Genomic DNA, 19,847 nt, shown 5'->3' with positions numbered 1-19,847 from the left:
TATACTCTGATAATGAATTAACAGAAAAAGAACTCAAGAACACAATACCATTCACAATCGCAACAAAAAGAATAAAATACCTTGGGGTGAATTTAACTAAGGAAGCGAAAGATCTATACAACGAAAACTACAATGCCTTCCTGAAAGAAACTGATGACAACATAAAGAGATGGAAAGAGATTCCATGTACATCGACTGGAAGAATAAACATAGTTAAAATGTCCATACTACCTAAAGCAATCTACAGATTCAACGCAACCCTAATCAGAATCCCAATGACATTCTTTACAGAAATACAACAAAGAATCCTAAAATTCATATGGGGCAACAAAAGACCCCGAATTGCTAAAGCAATCCTGAGAAAAAACAGCCAAGCTGGAGGCATCACAATCCCTGACTTCAAAATATACTACAAAGCTATAGTAATCAAAACAGCATGGTACCAACACAAAAACAGGTGCACAGATCAATGGAACAGAACTGAAAGCCCAGAAATAAAACCACATGCCTATGGACAGCTAATCTTCGACAAAGGAGCTGGGAGCCTACAATAGAGAAAAGAAAGTCTTTTCAACAAATAGTGCTGGGAAAACTAGAAAGCCATATGTAAAAGAATGAAAATTGACCATTTTTTTTCACCATTCACAAAAATACACTCAAAATGGATCAAAGACCTAAAGGTAAGTCGTGAAACCACAAGGCTTCTAGAAGAAAGTATAGGCAGTACACTCTTTGACATCAGTTTCAAAAGAATCTTCTCGGACACCATAACTCCTCAGATGAGGGAAATAACAGAAAGAATAAACAAATGGGACTTCATCAGACTAAAGAGCTTCTTCAAGGCATGGGAACACAGGATTGAAACAAAACAGGAACCCACTAATTGGGAAAAAATATTTGCAAGTCATATATCCAACAAAGGGTTAATCTCCATAACATATAAAGAATTCGAACAACTCAACAACAAAAAATCAAACAACCCGATCAAAAAATGGGCAGGGGACATGAACAGACATTTCTCCAAAGAAGATATACAGATGGCCAATAGGCATATGAAAAGATGTTCATCATCACTGATCATCAGGGAAATGCAAATCAAAACTACACTAAGATATCACCTTACACCTGTTAGAATGGCAAAAATAACCAAAATAAGAAATGTTGGAAAAGTTGTGGAGAAAAAGGAACCCTCATACACTGCTGGTGGAAATGTAAACTGGTGCAGCCACTATGGAAAACAGTATGGAGATTTCTCAAAAAATTAAAAACAGAAATACCTTATGACCCAGCCATCCCACTACTGGGCATCTATCCAAAGAACTTGAAGTCAGGAATTCCAAAAGTCCCATGTACCCCTATGTTCATTGCAGCATTATTTACAATAGCCAAGACGTGGAAGCAACCTAAGCACCCATCAACTGATGAGTGGATAAAGAAGATATGGTATATATACAATGGAATACTACTCAGCCATAAAAAAGAATAAAATTGTCCTATTCACAACAACATGGATGGACCTTGAGGGTATTATGTTAAGTGAAATAAGCCAGATAGAGAAAGACAATCTCTGTATGACTCCACTCATATGTGGAAGTTAAACATATAGACAAAGAGAACAGATTAGTGGCTGCCAGGAGAAAGGGAGGGGTGAGGGGTGGGCACAAAGGGTGAAGGGGTGCACCTACAACACGACCGACAAACAATAAGGTACAACTGAAATTTCACAAGATTGTAAACTATCATAAACTCAATAAAAATTAACTTTAAAATAAAAACTCTACAACACTAACATGCCATATTTTAATCCATGCAAGATTCACAGTTAAAACTCAAATAGCTAAAATTTGTTTGGCTTTCTGATTTTCCTATACTTGAAAATTTTTTTGTTCACTTTATTTTTGTTGAGGTAACACTAGCTTATAACAATATATAAATTTCAGGTGTACATCATTATATATTTCTGTTTCTGTGTAGACTACATCACGTTCACCATCCAAAGACTAATTACCAACTGTCATCATACACACATGCTTTCTTACCCCTTTTGCCCTCCTCGCTCCCCCTTCCCCTCTGGTAACCACTAATATAATCTCTGTATCTGTGTGTGTGTTTGTTGTTGTTGTCATCGTTTTTAGTTTGCACTTATGAGTGAAATCATATGGTATTTGACTTTCTCCATCTTATTTATTTCGCTTAGCATGATATCCTCAAGATCCATCTATGTGGTCACAAATAGCAAGATTTCATCTTTTTATGGCTGAGTAGTATTCCATTGTGTATTCCATCCCACATCTTTATCCATCCATCCATTGATGGGCACTTAGGTTGTTCCAAGTCTTGGCTATTGTGAATAATGCTGCAATGAACATTAGGGTGCAAACATCTTTGTGACTTAGTGTTTTCACGTTCTTTGGATAAATACCCAGAAGTGGAATAGCTGGATCATACAGTAGTTCTATTTTTAGTTTTTTGAAGAATCTCCATACTGTTTTCCAAAGTGGCTGCAGCAGTTTAAATCCCCACCAGCAGTGTATTAGGATTTCCTTTTCTCCACATCCTCTCCAACACTTATTTCTTGTCCTGTTAATTATAGTCATTCTGACAGAGGTGAGGTGATATCTCATTGTTTTAATTCACATTTCCCTAATAATCAATTATGTTCAACATCTCTTCATGTGCCTGTTGGCCATCTGTATATCTTCTTTAGAAAAATATCTCTTCAGATACTCTGCCCTTTTTATTTTTTTATTTTTCTTTTTTTGAGGAAGATTAGCCCTGAAGATAACATCTACCACCAGTCTTTTTGCTGAGGAAGATTGGCCCTGAGCTAACATCTATGCCCATCTTTCTCTACCTTATATGTGGGATGCCTGCCACAGCATGGCTTGATAAGCAGTGCATAGGTCAGCATCCAGGACCCAAACCAGCAAACCCCAGGCCACCGTAGCGGAACGCACAAACGTGACCATTGTGCCACCAGGCCAGCCCCCTTTGCCCATTTTTTAATTTGGTTGTTTGCTTTTTGTTGTTAGTTGTATGAATTCTTTATGTATTTTGGGTATTAACCCCTTATCAAATATATGATTTGCAAATATCTTCTCCCAATTGGTAGGTTGTCTTTTCATTTTGTTCATGGTTTCCTTTGCTGTATAGTTTTTTAGCTTGATGTAGCCCCATTTGTTTATTTTTTCTGTTGTTTCCCTTGCCTGAGGAGACATGGTATTCAAAAAGATACTGCTAAGACCCATGTCAAAGAGTGTACTGCCTATGTTTTCCTCTAGAATTTTCATGGCTTCAGGTCTTACATTCAAGTCTTTCACCCATTTTGAGTTAATTTTTGTCTATGGTGTGAGATAATGGCCTACTTTCATTTTTTTGCATGTGGCTGTCCAGTTTTCCCAACACCATTTACGGAACAGACTTTCTTTTCTCTGTTGTATGTTCTTGGCTCCCATGTTGAAAATTAGCTGTCCATAGATGTATGGGTTTACTTCTGGGCTCTCGATTCTGTTTCATTGATCTGTGTGTCTGTTTTTGTGCCAGTACCATGCCGTTTTGATTACTATAGCTTTGCAGTATATTTTGAAATCAGGGAGTGTGATAACTCCAGCTTTGTTCTTTTTTCTCAGGATTGCTTTGGCTATTCGGAGTCCTTGTTGTTCCACATAAATTTTAGGATTCTTTGTTCTACTTCCATGAAAAATGTCGTTGGGACTTTGATGCAGATTGCACTGAATTCCAATCAATGAGCACAAAGTATCTTTCCATTTCTTTGTGTCTTCTTCGATTTCTTTCAACAATGTTTTCTAGTTTTCGGTGTACAGGTTTTTCACTTCTTCGGTTAAATTTACTCCTAAGTATTTTACTCTTTTTGTTGTGATTGTAAACGGGATTGTACTCTTAATTTCTCTTTCTGCTCTTTCCTTGTTAGTGTATAGCGACTGATTTTTGTATGCTGATTTTGTACCCTGCAACTTTACTCTATGTACTGTTTTTTACTTCTATTAGTTTTTTGGCGGATTCTTTAGGGTTTTCCATATATATAAGCCATCTGCAAATAGTGATAGTTTTACTTCTTCCTTTCCAATCTGAATCCCTTTTACTTCTTTTTCTTGCTTGATTGCTCTGGCTAGGACTTTTAACGCTAGGTTAAGTAAGAGTGGTGAAATTGAGCATCCTCATCTGGTTCCTGTTCTCAGAGGGATACCTCTCAGTTTTTCACCACTGAGGATGTTAGCTGTGGGTCTGTCATATATGGCCTTTTTATCTTGAGGTACTTTCCCTCTATACCCATTTTATTCGAGTTTTTATCATAAATGGATGCTGTATCTTGTCAAATGCTTTCTCTGCACCTATTGAGATGATTAGGTGATTTTTATTCTTCATTTTGTTAATGTGGTGTATCACGTTAACTCATTTGTGGATGCTGAACCATCCCTGCATCCCTGGAATAAATACCACTTTATAATGGTGTATGATCTTTTCAATGTATTGTTGTATTTCATTTGCTAGCATTTTGTCGAGGATCTTTACATCTACATTCATCGGCGATACTGGCCTGTATTTTCTTTTTTTGGTGTTGTCTTTGTCTGATTTTAGTATCAGAGTAATGGTGGCCTCATAAAATGAGTTAGCAAGTGTCCCTTCCTCTTCAACTTTCTGGAAGAATTTGAGAAAGACAGTCATTAAGTCTTCTTCGAATGGTAGAATTCACCAGGGGAGCTGTCTGGGCCTGGAATTTTGTTTTTTGGAAGGTTTTTTATTACTGTTTTGATCTCCTTAGCAGTGATCAATCTATTCAGATTTTCTATTTCTTCTCGATTCTGTTTTGGAATTGTTGTATGATTCTAAGAATATTTTTTTAAATGATGGAGGAGGGTAGAGAAACTACTACTCTCTTGACTACTGTTAGCTTAATACTAGGGCATATGTAAATGGAATAGAAACAAAGAATTTCAACTGATGTGTGTTATACTATAAATATCTGATCTCTTATAAATGGTGGAATCCAATGATATTATAAAACCTACCGAACACAGGATATAAGTTTACAAAAACTATCCTAACTAAACTCTCTGGGCAAAGTTTAAAAGCAAAATAGTTCTCAGCTACATCTCTTAATAACCATATTGTATCTTTAAATTAACTTGGTTATATTTTTAACACATTCATTTAATTGGTTTTATAGACATTATACTACAATGAGATATCCCCACTTCATCACCAAGTCTTCCTTGTAAACAATAACGAGTAAGCTAGCATTTGTGAATTCTCAATCTGGGCAATGGCAAGCCAGTCATGCAAATATAAAAGCTATCTATAATGATCCAACAATTTTTTAGAACATTCTCTCTTCTGTCACTGCATTTCAATTCCTGAGCTTGCCCTGTATTGCCACAGTGCAAAAAGCAGGCAGATATTTAACACTACTCTTTCTTAGGCAGTGAATAAGCAAATTTGTCAAATACCTTTTAAGTGTAAACTGAATTTACACTAACATAGTAATAGAGGAGCCCCAGTAGGACTATGGTTACCAGGAGTTGATGGAACTCTTTAAAACAAGCTTGCAGGGTTGGCGCCCTGGCCAAGTGGTTAAGTTATGCTCTGCTTCAGCGGCCCAGGGTTTTGCTGGTTCAGATCCTGGGCACAGACCCATGGCACCACTCATCAAGCCATGCTGAGGCAGCGTTCCACATAGCACAACCAGAAGGAACTACAACTAGAATATACAACTATGTACTAGAGGGCTTTGGGGAGGAGAAGAATAAAAAAGAAAAGAAGAAGAACATTGGCAACAGATGTTAGCTCCAGCGCCAATCTTTAAAAAAAACAAGGTTGCTAAGCAGAAAGGCTCTTCAGTGAAAAGGGATGGTCTGACTCCTTGGGCTGAATGAAAGAAAGGTTGCCAGCTCAAAATCACGGGTAATCAGAGAAATGTAAATTAAAACAAGATAATACTTTTTGCCCATCAGATTGGCAAAAGCTGGAAAGACTAATAATATCCAGTGTTGGCAAGACTGTAAGGAAATGCATATTCGCATACACTGATAATGGGAATAAATTAGTACAGCCTTTTGGAAACGTAATTTAGTGTATCTATGAAAATTTTAGATGTACATACTCACTGACTCATCAACTGTACTACCAAACCTCTATCCTAAAGAAATAACTGGACTTTGGATAAGAAACCAAAATATGTGTTAATAGGAAATAATGAATAAACTATGGTCATTCATATTACAGAATACCATGCAGTGCTTAACAGGAACATGACAGATCCACAGGTGCAGCTGTGGAAAGATCTCCAAGGAATAAGGCTAAGTGTGGGGAAGCAGAGGAATCAAATTACAGAGTAACATTGTAGTGGATGCCTATCATGCATGGTGCCTCAAACTTTCTGAACCCACTCTCCCCACACTATGAATCTCACCTTCCCAAAGTAGACTAAAACAAAAAAAATTTAAAAACAAACTATATTGTATTACCCAGCTTCCCTCATAGCTAGTATTTCACTAAAGTATGTTGCTAGTAACTACACGGCCTCGAGTCTGTCAATCAGAAAAATCCAGGTGTTAGATCTGAGGAAACAGTCTGGCAAAGGATCTCTCTTTGATTAGCCTGGGTGGCAGTAAAGGCAGAATGTTTTGGGATACGACCACAGAGGCTTCCTGTTCAGAGAAAGGGCAATGTGCTTTGGGGGTCAGTGGCTGCATCAATACTTTATCAAGCCAGTTCCACAAGGTGGTTCAGGGTTTTATTTCCAAAACAGTTTGTAAACTGCTTCTCCAGGCTGTGATACTCTAAACATCTTTATCCCTTCCCAGAATGGATTCTATTATAAAAATGAAGAAACTTTTCACATACCCAAATGATAAACTACTTATGAACTTTACGACTTCATAAATTTATGATCTAAAAAGTACTACATATTCAGAAAAGGATCTGAAGGTCAGATCACGTAATACCCTGATGTTTACCTCTGACGAGGTTAGTGGGATTGACATGTATGGATGAGGAAAGGGTGAAGGTAGGCTTTTTCTTTTTTCTCTGTATACTTCTTTTCTGTTTAAATATTTTTACAATGAGAAACAGTCATACAATGCTGGGAATTATTTTTAATAATTTAAAATATTTAAAAAATTAAAAACTGATATGTCCCTCCCATAGGTGCATGCCATCCTAACTAGAACGATAGTTTTATGGTACTTAAATAAGGAATTTTAAGAAAGTTAGAACAACTGAAAACATTCTGTGGAGCATATACACACAATTCCATGTACTCTAACCCATATAACATAAAAACCTCATCTTATCTTGGAATGGAGAAGGACTTTCTAACCATGATCCCTGAGATAGAAGGAAAAGAAAGTAACTTTTAACTATATACACCAAACTTCTGAAACCTTAAAGTTAAAAGATGAAGGAAGAATTATCTGAAGCATATACGGCAAACAATAGATTGAAACTCCCAACATATAAAGAATTCTTACAAATCAAAAAGAATGGACATCTTAATTTAAAAATGAGCAAAGAGTATTAATAGGAAATTGATTCTCTCTTTCTCTCACATTCACACACACACGAAATGGACAAAAAAATTAAGATTTTCAATCTCAGATGTTTTTTTATCAATTAACAAAAACTTGGTAATATCTAGTATTGAAGAGGGTGTGGGAAAAAGGAAAGTCTCAGACACTATTGGTGGCAATCTAAAATTGTCCCAAACTTTCAAAGGGCAACCTGGAATATACAACAATATTTTAAACATACGTTCCACAAACAAAGCAATTCCACATCTGGAAATGTATCTTACGCAAACAAACAAATACACAAAGATGAAGACATTCATTGTAGCACTGTTTATGATAACAAAAACTGGATAACCTAAATATCTACTATGAAAAATTAAACCAATGTTCAAAGATCCATAGTATTTCATGATATTGTAAAATCATGCAGCCATTGCAAATAAAAACACAGATCCTTCTTTATTTGCGTAAAATGTTCGAGATATACAATTAAGTGAAAAAGGCAGGTAATCAAGTAGCATGTTTCTATTAGTGTTAAACAGAGATTCATTATGTATGTAAACAATTACATAAATATATACGTGCACATATATCTACACACACACACAACACATATCCTAGAAAACAGGTCTGAGATATTATATACCAAAATGTTAACAGTAGCTAGTTCAGAATAACACAATCATAGATCATTCTTACTTCCTTCTTCATACCTTTTGAATAGTATGAACCCTTTATAAATGAATATGTATGGGTTTTATGATACAAAATAGTAAGAAATATTTTCATTCTTTAAACAAATAAAGAATAAAAATCACTTTATTAAATACCTCATGCCTTTATCATATATTACTACTTTCTTACCTTTAAACCTTCAGCTGGAAGTCTATATCCAAATCTTGCTGGAAGGTCATCAAATGTCTGAGATGCATTTTCAAAATTATACTGAATATAAAATTAAAAACAATCAAGTTACAACCAATTTACACATAACACTAAAAACAAGTTTATTAAATTATTTATGTTTTCCTTTCTTCAATTCTGATTTCCTATCACAGCTTACCACAATAGAAATCAACTTTGTAAATGCATCACTAAAAGAGCAACGAATACAAACAATTTACTTCGTATACAACTGCTAAAATTGGATTCTGATTTCATATAATTATCATTAAACAGCAGAAATAATTCTGTAACATTGAACAACCTACTGTTTTCTGAGTTTTTCCCACAGACAATTCCCTAGCAAGGAATTTTCTAAACAGATTATTTTCCAGCAAGAGTTCCATTTTATTTTCTCTATATTTAAGGGTCTGATTTAATAGAAGAGATTTACAGGATTTCTGGCTGTAGCTATGAAAGATGCCTTTTCCCCAGAGAAAGAAGGAGCACCAAATCATACTTTGAAGGCATTGTCATTTTTTATATAATCTGAACATTTTTATCCGGGGCTGAGCAATGAAAAGACTAAACTCAATGAAATACATACAGAGACAGCTGAAGGTAGTCAAACTCTTTCACAAGTTTCCCTTTCTTACAGATACAGATTCCTATGCTACAATACTTGTCAGTCCTCTACCAAAACAGAACAAAACAAAGGTTCTCTGTGCTTCAGAAGATAATAATAATGATAATTGTTGTGAGTTTGCTATATTATTTAAGAACGTTCAGTGTGCTATACAGAAAACAAGACAAACAAGGAAGGTAGATGAAACTAAGCAAAGATGGTAAACAAGGGACTTTTGAAACACAGGCAAAACTTACACGATGTATTAGAAGTTAAGATAGTTGTCTATAAACTCTAGGCCAAAAATAGAAGACATCTGTTTTGAATATAGATAAAAAGATGGAACAAACTAAGTGTTCTGTATAGATAGCAAGGGACGCAAGGATCAAGCAAACCTTAAATATTCACGGAGTATAAATTAGGTCACATATCCGGATTGACAGTTATGTCTTCCCTAAATCAAACACCCATTGGTGATCCCCATCCTACCCTCATGTGTCATCTCCCAGAGACAGGCAACAGAGTACAGGTCAGCTGCTCAGGTTAGCAGCAAGGCACAGCTGCGTGCAGATTTAAATACCTTGCGTCTCTCCAAAGAGCAAGCAAACACTGGATCCAGACAACCTTCATCTGTCAAGTCCCCTTGTCCACCCTCAAACCAGGTCCTGGTAACCACACTGTCACCTGGGAAAGCTGATACAGCATAGAGAGACTGGACCAACTAATAATGGGCAAGACAGGACTCGGGTCGTGTGGTTCTTGCATTCCACTCGTACCCAATCCTGAGTGTCTTAACATACTGATCTTTCGCCTCTGCTCCTCACTGTATGTCTGTAATTAATTCCATAAACTGTGTGATTTAAGTGTCTGAATTTGGTCACTGAACCTATCCATTCTGTTACCTCTGGATAATCAGCCTGGTAGTACACTTGGAGATCAGCATCGCCTCAAGATAATTCCTACTATAATAATAATTCATATTTGCAGAGTGTTCTATGGTTTACAAAGTGCTTTTGAGTCACAAAATTGCCTTTCTATCCATTATCACAAGGTGTCATTTAATTCCAATTAAAATACCTTTCTTTAACTGATTTAATTCAATTATGATCAGCTTTGTGTTGAACTTGAGAAAGACATTTGACTCCTCCAAGGCCAAAGACATTACTATAAAATAAAGAAATTGATTTGGATCAACATAGATAGACCAAAGAAAAAACACAAATGTGTGCAGGCAGTACTTAAAAAAAGTACTCTTAAAATCAGGAAATGGAAAATCTATAACTGTACTAAAGTGTTCTTTTATCACTTCCTATTATGCACTGAGGAATGTCATTTTTTTGGCTAGAATTTTAGAAATAAAATATCTAGCTTGAACTGCAGTACTTGTAACACTAGGACTTGGAGTAAGTTTTGTTATTGAGTGAGACCCATTTTGAAACTGCTTTGTCTTTCTTAACAGCAAAGTAAGAACTGTCTCACACCGCCTCTTAGAATCACGTTGTTTAAAAACAAAAAATGTTCCCATCGTTCGTGAAAAAGACAAACAGAAACATCTTTAGCACAAAAGTGCTTTACATTTTTAGTGTTGCAGTAGGAGCTGCCGCTCATGAAGTTAAACCATGCTCACTGGTAACCTTCTGAAGTAGAAACTAAAGTTACCCCGCTCTGGAATCCCATCCTCAGTAACTGCCAGGTCACAGTTTCAGCCCACTTATTTCAAAACGGTCTCTTCCTTAACCAACTCTCCTCTTTGACAGCAGCCTTAATGAAAGTTTAATTTCACTTAGAAAGAAACAAACAGCTAACGATTATTGAACACTTATGACATCATGCTAAACACTTGACAGGTATTCACTTATTTAATCCTTACAACAATCCTATAAAGCCAGCCCCTATGATCATCATTCCCATTTTACAGAACGTCAAAAATAACTTGCTCCCGCAAGTTCGAGGAACCAAATTCTCATCCAGGCAGCTGGACCCCAGGGCCCTGGCTCTTAAGCCACTGCCCTACAAGGTCTCTCACGCTGTCTCATTTTCACAAGTAAATTAAGACTTCAGAGATATTAAATAATTTGCCCAAGGTCATGCAACTACAGAGTGGTAGAACTGGATTTAACTCAGATTGTAAATCCACTGCTGGAGCTCTTAACTACCACGCTACGTAATCCAATCTATTCACACACCAACCAAGGGTGCTTCTCTCCTGCTCTGCCCACTGATCCTCACAACCAAGCAACAGATTCTCTCTGACAAATGCCTACACCAGAATCAAAGGGCAGATTGGGAGTAAACCAAAATTGGGTTGTTTGACTCTCTGAAAATACACAATATAAATACTACTTCTCAATATGATCATGGCACAGCTCAAAGTAGCTTGTAGCCTATGGGCCTCAGAACATTCAACACTGGTCCATGATCTCTAACGTATAATGCCCGTGCCAATTCTAGCTCCACATTTCTAGACGTAAACCTACACACTCGATCATTACACATTTCCTTCTGGGTCAAAGGAAAGAGAAATGATGAGATAAGAGACAAAAAGAGAATGAACTGCTAACAGAAATAACAATAATCCAAAGTACCAAGGAATAAATGCTATTAAAAGAAGATATGAAAGAACTAAACCTCTGAGGAAAAGCTATTAATCAGTTCAAACACTTACTGAACTCCTCCTCTCTAACTCTCACTAGGGACTAGGAACATGAAGTTTAGTTAGACACAGTCCTGCTTTCCAGATGCGCATGATCTAGGAGGCTCACTGACTAGTCAGCAACACACTCCAGTAGCATCTCCACAGCCTCTCACAACTCACCGACTAGCTGAACGAATACTGCTCTCAGGGAATTAACAGTTAAGTGAGAGAATTCAACTGCCAAAAATAAAATCATCTCGCATACAAATAAGATGACTAAAACTGACTTTATCTTTTCAAAAGCAGTATCCTGATACCCGTCCAAAATGGAACTGGAATCAAGCTGATGTCCAACTTACATAAATCTCTATTACTACAAATTTCAGGGATGCTCTTATTCAATTAAAAGGAAGAGCTAATATTTTCTGCCTCTTGACTCACGGCCTTTTAATGTCCATTCTACTACAGCCAGTTCCTCCACTCGGGATTTAGTTCCCCTTTGTGCCAGGCACGCGCCTTCACAACCCACTCCCCTCCAGCTGTCCCTGCATTCAGGTCATCCTTCTAGCCTTTAGTGTCAGCATAAAAACCATATTTAAGCAGCTCCCATGCTTAAATCTGATGGCTCCTTCAGGAGATGACAGCACCACGCATTCCACGCTTTCCTGCCCGCAGCACAGAGCATACTGCTGGCCAGGACTGACTGTTCTTCTATACCTAACATTTAGTTTTATCTCTACATTAAAAAGTACATCTTGGGCAGTCTCATACACTGCTCGAGGGACTGAGTGAAGAATGATGAGAATGATAATTACAATGAAGATAAAAAGATAAATGTTTACTTTGTGTCAAATACTGTTCTAAGCAGTTTACCTTATTTAATCATCACTACAACACTCGAGCTTATAAATAAAGATGCGCTTATAGTGGCTAAGTAATTTGATCAAGATCATACAGCTGGTTAAGTCCCCAGGGCAGGCCACTGAAAATCATAGCTGAACCAGAGAATAACAATCCACATCAGGTAAAAAGAAAGAAAGAAGACAAGGAGTGGCAGATGTTACAAACAACAGAGGGAAAAAAGAGAGAGCAAACGAGAATGGAAGAAATCAAAGGAGAAAAGAGACCATAAGAACTTCAGTCCCTGATCGGCCCATAAATCCTCTCCCTCATTTCAAAAGTCATCCCAAGAACACCCCAAGGACTCTGGAGACAAATTTAGAGGTGAGATTTGAATAGCAATGGGCACTTAGTCCTTAAACGTTTCACTTCCATTCACTCTATAAAGATCCAGACTATTCTAGAAAAAAATCTAATCAACCAGTTTCCCCAGCAAAGAGTGTAACAGAAGGTGAGAAATCTCATAGGGACTAGAGTTGCTATGCCTTCAAAAGTTATGGTATAGAAACCAGCCCAGCTCTCCCAAGTTCTACAATGATCCTAGACCTTTCCACAAGTGCCACAGTAAACAGAAGCAGCGCTGAGGACCACAGCAAGCTGCGGTCAGCAACAATTTTGGCCCTTCTATTTCTCACCTAATCAGTCAGTAAGCCTATCACTTGCGTGCAGAAAGTAGAAACAATAAATCCTTACATAGTATCTAGAGAATAGGTGTGTGCACGTACACACATATACACACAGAGTTAATTCTTCTTTTTCTAGCTTCACGGAAATGAGAAACAGGAAATATACACATTTCCCAGTTTAGAGGACAGTAAGACAGCAGCATAGAAAGGATACATAAGGTTTTGAGGACCAGGCCTCCTCTAAAAACTTTTCTATCCACCATCAAAGATAAGACCATTGTTCTTCTCTTCTGACTCATTAATGTTAATCATAGGTTTAGATTTTCTATGGACATCTTACACAATTTTTTAAATATCATTATCAAAGTCATTACAGATATACTAATTACCAAAATGAGTAAGATTCTACCTAAATATACAGCATATAGATAAATGAGTACATGAGCCCTCTTGAGAGTTCACACACCCTCTCAAGAGCAACATTTGTCAGGTACTTAGTGTACATGATATCTTGTTAGATATTAAGCAATAAAAAGATGAGTAAGGTCCCCACTTTCAAGCAACAACTATGTGTATGTGTCTGTATGTTTGTAGGTAATCACCTTATAAGATTCCATCATTTGGGGCTTTTTTTTTCTTTTTTGAGGAAGATTAGCCCTGAGCTAACATCTCCTGCCAATCCTCCTCTTTTTGCTGAGGAAGACTGGCCCTGAGCTAACATCCGTTCCCATCTTCCTCCACTTTATATGTAGGAACCCTGCCACAGCATGGCTTGACAAGTGGCGTGTAGGTCCACACCTGGGATCCAAACCAGTGAACCCTGGGCTGCCCAAGCAGAATGTGTGAACTTAACTGCTGTGCCACCAGACTGGCCCCCCATCATTTGGGACTTCTTTTAAAGCTTTTCCTTAAGGAATGTTTTTAGACATGAACAAATTTTACTGTACTTACTGCTAAAATGTCCGCTTCTACAGGCAGTAGGTTTAAGAATGCAAAGAGCTGGACAGTCAAGATGGTATAGACTTGTGTGGCCGACAGCATGAGCATCCCTATGGAGAGCAGCATCTTGCTGTAAATCACCTGGAAGATAAGCAGGTAAGTAACAATGAGCTCTGGTGCTTTGTCCCTGAAAATAAGTCATTTCATATATCAATTCCTGATGTCCAAAAATATCTTTCAATTAAAAACATGTGCGAACATTATATTTCAAAAGCCTAACAATTTACATAGATTTGGACATTTAGGTAAACACCCAAGGTCAGCCAATACCTACATAACTCATGGTTACTAAGTTCTGTATTTTAACCACAAAACCCACATCCTCCCACAGTTCTCAGTTTACAGTACAGCTTGTCTACCAACTCAATTACAGGGGAAACTAGGTTTCAATCAAAATAATGATTAAAAAACGGACAAGCACATTTGCTTTAAATTTTTTTAGAATTTTAAAGAATTTTCCTAATTTTTTAAATACAATTTATAAATTCACATGTAAATTTACTTTGTATTTATCCTTGCATATTGTATTCATATTAGAGAATGGAAAAAAAATAGCCACATGTTATAAAGTAATACTTTTTTCCCTTTCCGTCCTAACAACGCACCTTTTTCCCTCCCTACATCCTAATTGCAACAGTGCAACCTCCCCCAACCTCGGCCAATTCCCTACATGAGTCCCTATTATCTCACAACAAAAAGGTACCATGAAAGGACTAAATGTTAAACAAGTAAGATCAAAATTCTCACTGGGAAGCCTCAACCAATTGTATAACACACTTCTTAAAAGATGAGAATGAAGTTTGGGGGCCTTTGGAACAAATTATTTCATTAAATGCCAGAAGCTCATGTAACAGTAATTCTGATGATTACTGTTGGAAGCCTCTAGACTTGGAGACTACCACACAGACTCTGACTCTCTGACACACACTGAAAGAGAAACACCTCTGAATAATTTCTGAACTACCGTTTTATAGAGCCATTAATACCAGAGATGAAATAAAGGTGAAAACACGTTATGTTTATAGATTTGCTCCACAGAAACAGAAAGTAGATTAGTGGTTGCCTGGGGCATTATAACTATTCTTTAAATCATACACAAATGGTTTATGCACTCTCCTGTATCTATGATGTCTAACCATTTTTTAAAAGAAAAAAATAAAGCAGCCTACCATTTAAAACAAGTGCTTGGGTTTGTTTTCCTGACTACATGGAAATATCACGAAAGCTAGCGAGCAGTAGCCAAGCGAGTCCACAAAGAAGCAACTATTAAAAACCAGACTTACATTCAACCCCAGAGTTAGAGCGTCTCATTCAGTGCCCATGAGGTGGATCTGGTAATCTGTTTTACTCATATCATTAACATGCACCCCAGGTGGTTCTTATCACGAGGGAACTTTAGAAAATATGCTTTAGTCCAATACAGCACATATCAGCCAGAGGCCTGTGATAAAAAACAAATGTTCCCAGGCCCCTCCCCTGGAGATTCAGACAGAAAATCTAAAATTTTACTTTCAAAAATTGTCCTCTGTGAATCTTTATGATCAAGCCAAATTTGGAAAACACTGTTCTCAACCACAGATTGGCAAGTGGCATACCAAGTCATTATTCATAAATTTCTTACAAGTCAAAGAGAAGTGGACTAGAGGGTAAAATTAGAGAAAGGAAAAAAAGAGAGAGAAATAGAAGTGCTAACAAAAATACACTCCACAATTCTTTCAAATACCACTATTGTCACTAGGGGTAGGTTGCTAACCCCAGCAATAAGCTACACGGCAAACAAGAAAAAGACAATTGACAATGAAATTGCTTTCATGAATATAAGAATCTTAAGCACCATTCCGGGAAACATGGCAGAAAATTCTGATTTTCTAGGTTACCAAAAACACCACGCCCAGTGCACTTCACAGTATCAACCTCCTGAATCAGAATTTTTTCTGAGGGTGCTTCACACAAATGTCACCACCATCACCACAGACAAATCAGTGGAGAACTTAACTTTGTGTCAGGCACTCTGATAAGCATCTGACATAAATGTTTTTCCATCTAATCCTCAGGACAACCTCGTCAAGTAAAACAAAAACAATGAGGGAAAAAGTAACTTGCACTATCATTCAGTTTCCCTATTTTAGCAGACTCAATTTCTATGTAAGTACTAAGACTAACTGACTGAATAAATGAACCAATTCCCTTACCCATTATCCTGCCCCCAACCCTCTTCTTCAATTTATGCATAATTTCTAAACAAAAAGCTGAGCATGGCCCATGACCCACACCTAGTTTGGGTGTTACACATGAAATCTGGCCTACTATGTGATGGCAGACAAGTATGGGGCACCAGATCAAGTCATACCATTCCCCCTGACTATAACATGTTCCTTTAAAACAGCACCCCAAGCTCTGTTCAGGACATCTTTTCTGTACACCACGATCTCCCCTGACAAACATCTGTGACCTGCCTACACACCTACCACACCTCTCTCCTCTTAATCTCCTCTGTGTTTTTTATTTATCATAATACTCATTACTTTGTCAAACTATAATTTGCTTGACTGTTATGTTTATTGTTTAGTCTCCATGTTTTCTGCAAGAATATAAACTCCTCCAAGACAGGAATCTTTATTTTATGGCTCTATCACAAGTATCTGAGTGGTGCCTGACACATATTAGGTACTTAACATCTGTCAGATGAATGCACACACGGCCTCTCTTGATATTCTCCTTCCACAGAGCCTCTGAATATGCCACCTCTTAACCATGGTTAAAAAAAAATTTTACAGGGCTAGCCCGGTGGCACAGCAGTTAAGTTTGCACGTTCCACTTTGTCGGCCCAGGGTTTGCTGGTTTGGATCCCGGGTGTGGACATGGCACCACTCATCAAGCCATGCTGTGGTAGGTGTCCCACATATAAAACAGAGGAAGATGGGCACAGATGTGAGCTCAGGGCCAGTCTTCCTCAGCAAAAAGAGGAGGATTGGTAGCAGATATTAGCTCAGGACTAATCTTCCTCAAGAAAAAAAAAATTTACAGCCTCAACATTAAAAGTATTTTATGTATACACTAAAAATATGCATAAATAGTATGAAACAAAATAATTTGCTAATACATGTAAACTCTGGGTGGTGGGACTCTATATGGTTTTTATTTTCTTTATAATTATCTGCATGGTTTAGAATAAAAAACTAAAACTTTCTAAAATCTATTTCATTTTATATAACATACCAAATAAAAGCCTAAAAGAAAATACACAGAAATCCGTTCCACTTGTTCAAGTTTTCTAAGTGTGCATTACTTTTATGCCAAAACAAAATTTTTTTAATGAGCAAGCAATTCACAAGTCTATTCACAATTTGGAGAAGATGAAATTATTTCTTCTGAGTGAAATGTGCAATTAAAAAAGAATGACAGAAGGGCAGATCTCAAGCTGAGAGTTAACAAATGCAAGCTGTCATTTTTTCTCTGTGAGCACCCAATTACACTCAAAAGATTCCATCCCACCCTACAGTCCTTACAGTTATCATTATGGTGATAAAGGTCAAATGTAGCAGCCATGTGGGCTCTGAGGCAAGTGCGTTCAGTTGGCAACACATCACAATTGACTACAGACGATAGCTCGACTGACTGCGATGCCATGGATTACCAGCATCCCATTTCCCTTGGCGAGGAGCTCAGCACTGTGTTCAGGCCCAAAAGCAAGACCAAGTCAATACCAAACCCTCAAAGTTTTAGATCTATCTCCTGGAACCACTCCAGGCACCAATTCTCTATCAGCAGGGGTTCAATCAGGAGACAGAAACCATATAGTAAATTAAACAGAGAGTGTTTAACATATATAACTATTAAACTATGATAGGACAGTAACTATGAAGATGTAACAAGGAGTGGCAAGGGGCAGGATGGAGAGATTCCGAAGGGGCATGAGGAAACCTCTGGGAGTGATGGATATGTTCATTAACTTCATTATGGCGATGGTTTCATAGTTACATAATATATCAAAGCTTATCAGGGCTGCCCCCGTGGCCGAGTGGTTAAGTTCTCACGCTCTGCTATGGCGGCCCAGGGTTTCACCTGTTCAGGTCCTGGGCGCAGACATGGCACCGCACATCAGGCTACGCTGAGGTGGCGTCCCACATGGCACAACTAGAAGGACCCACACCTAAAATATACAACTATGTACTGGTGGGATTTGGGGAGAAAAAACAAAAAAAAAGCTTATCAAAAGATATATTTTAAATATATAGTTTACTATATGTCAACTATGTCAATAAAGCTATTTTTAATTTTTTAATAATTATTTAATAATGAAATAACAAAATAAATAAAGTTATTTAATAATAAAATAATGATTAAAACTATGATAAGAAAATAAGGCTGAGGGAGAGTACCGGGACAGGATAAACTTGGAAGAAACGTCCCCTCCCCAAGGCTGGGGTTTCTCACTGGAGAAGGTATGGGTGCAGCACACTAGATAACAGAATTTCACTGGGTGTGCAAACCACAGCTGGGCCAGTGTTGCCAAGCAAGCAGGAAACCATCCTCCAGAGTGCAGGCAAGTGAGGCTGGGGAGCAGGTGTGCAGAGGTAGCCAGGACACTGCTGCAGGCATAGGCCTGGAATGCACAGTATCCACGACAAGAGAACTGCAGGAAACAACTCCCTGGGGTGTAGGCAAGTCAAAGCTAGTGGGCAGGCATGCAGAAGTAGTCAAGGCACTTCAGGCATAAGGCCTCAGGAGCACAGTGTCCCCTTCAGAAGAGCCATGGCAAAGTGGTCACCAGGTCTAGACTGGGGCTGCAAGATCGCTGAGGGCCTGTGTACTTGTGCACATGGCTGAGACAGAGTACCACCAGATGTCCCCACCCGTATGTCCTGCTGACAGATGGTGCCACAGGAGCAAAACAAAGAAAAATGCAGCTCGTCAGAACTAGGAAGAAAAATCCCCTTCCTCCAGGAAGTCCCCTCCAGCACCCCCCAGCACCTGATAAAGCTTACCATCAGCAGAGTAACATCACCAAGATGGCAACACAAGTCATCCTGACTTCACTCCCCCTCTCAAGGAGAACAACTAACATCTATTCAAGAACGAGACACCACTGAGAGAATCCTAGAACACCGGGGTGAGGGTGAAGCACCCCCTGCACCTCAGAGACCAAGACAGACTGCACTCAGAGGGTAAGAGGAGCGGCCGCCCGTTGACTGCACTGCTTCTCCCCCAGGCCAGCACAGCACCACAGGGAGAGGTCTCCCCTGAGCCTCCTGTTCCTCCGGTGGGAAAAAGACAGCCCAGGCAAGACAATCAGCCCCCTCCAGCATGGTGGGTCGCTTTGTAGGAGCCCCTACTCTGATCTCACACCACGGAGATTGTTAAGGGAATCTGCTGGGCTAGCCACTGGAAATCTGACTGTAATGGAGAAGGTGGGAGGGGCTAGCAACAATGCGTTAACTCCTGCAGTACCCAAGTAGTAATCCCAACCAATGGCTTTGCACATCTGTAGAATCAAGTTAGGGGCACACTCTAACCAGAGAACCTGATGGGGTGCAGATCTGTCTGATTCGGATCCTCAAATGAGGAGTTCTGCCAGTCCTAAAGACCAGTTTGCCAACACCTACGCAAGCTGCTGAGTCCCCACCCACTGTAGAGCACCTTCCAGCCCC

General features: G+C 38.4%; 1 protein-coding gene across 7 annotated transcripts in view; it reads right to left on the bottom strand.

The window, feature by feature from the left end:
* The window catches only part of RNF13 (ring finger protein 13), a 158,437-nt gene that overhangs the window by 117,782 nt on the left and 20,808 nt on the right, over positions 1–19,847 (bottom strand). For all 7 annotated transcript variants that reach the window (XM_070576316.1, XM_070576318.1, XM_070576321.1 and 4 more), the window contains exons 2-3: positions 14,149–14,277; positions 8,394–8,474 (exon numbers count right to left, since the gene is read on the bottom strand). In XM_070576316.1, coding sequence (XP_070432417.1) covers positions 8,394–8,474; positions 14,149–14,262 — 195 coding nt within the window. In that variant the 5' untranslated portion in view covers positions 14,263–14,277. The remainder of the gene's footprint in view (positions 1–8,393; positions 8,475–14,148; positions 14,278–19,847) is intronic.

This window comes from Equus przewalskii, chromosome 15, assembly GCF_037783145.1.
Source record: "Equus przewalskii isolate Varuska chromosome 15, EquPr2, whole genome shotgun sequence".
Lineage (NCBI taxonomy): Eukaryota > Metazoa > Chordata > Mammalia > Perissodactyla > Equidae > Equus > Equus przewalskii.
Note: the sequence above shows the minus strand (reverse complement) of the source record. Positions and strands in the feature narration are given on the sequence as shown.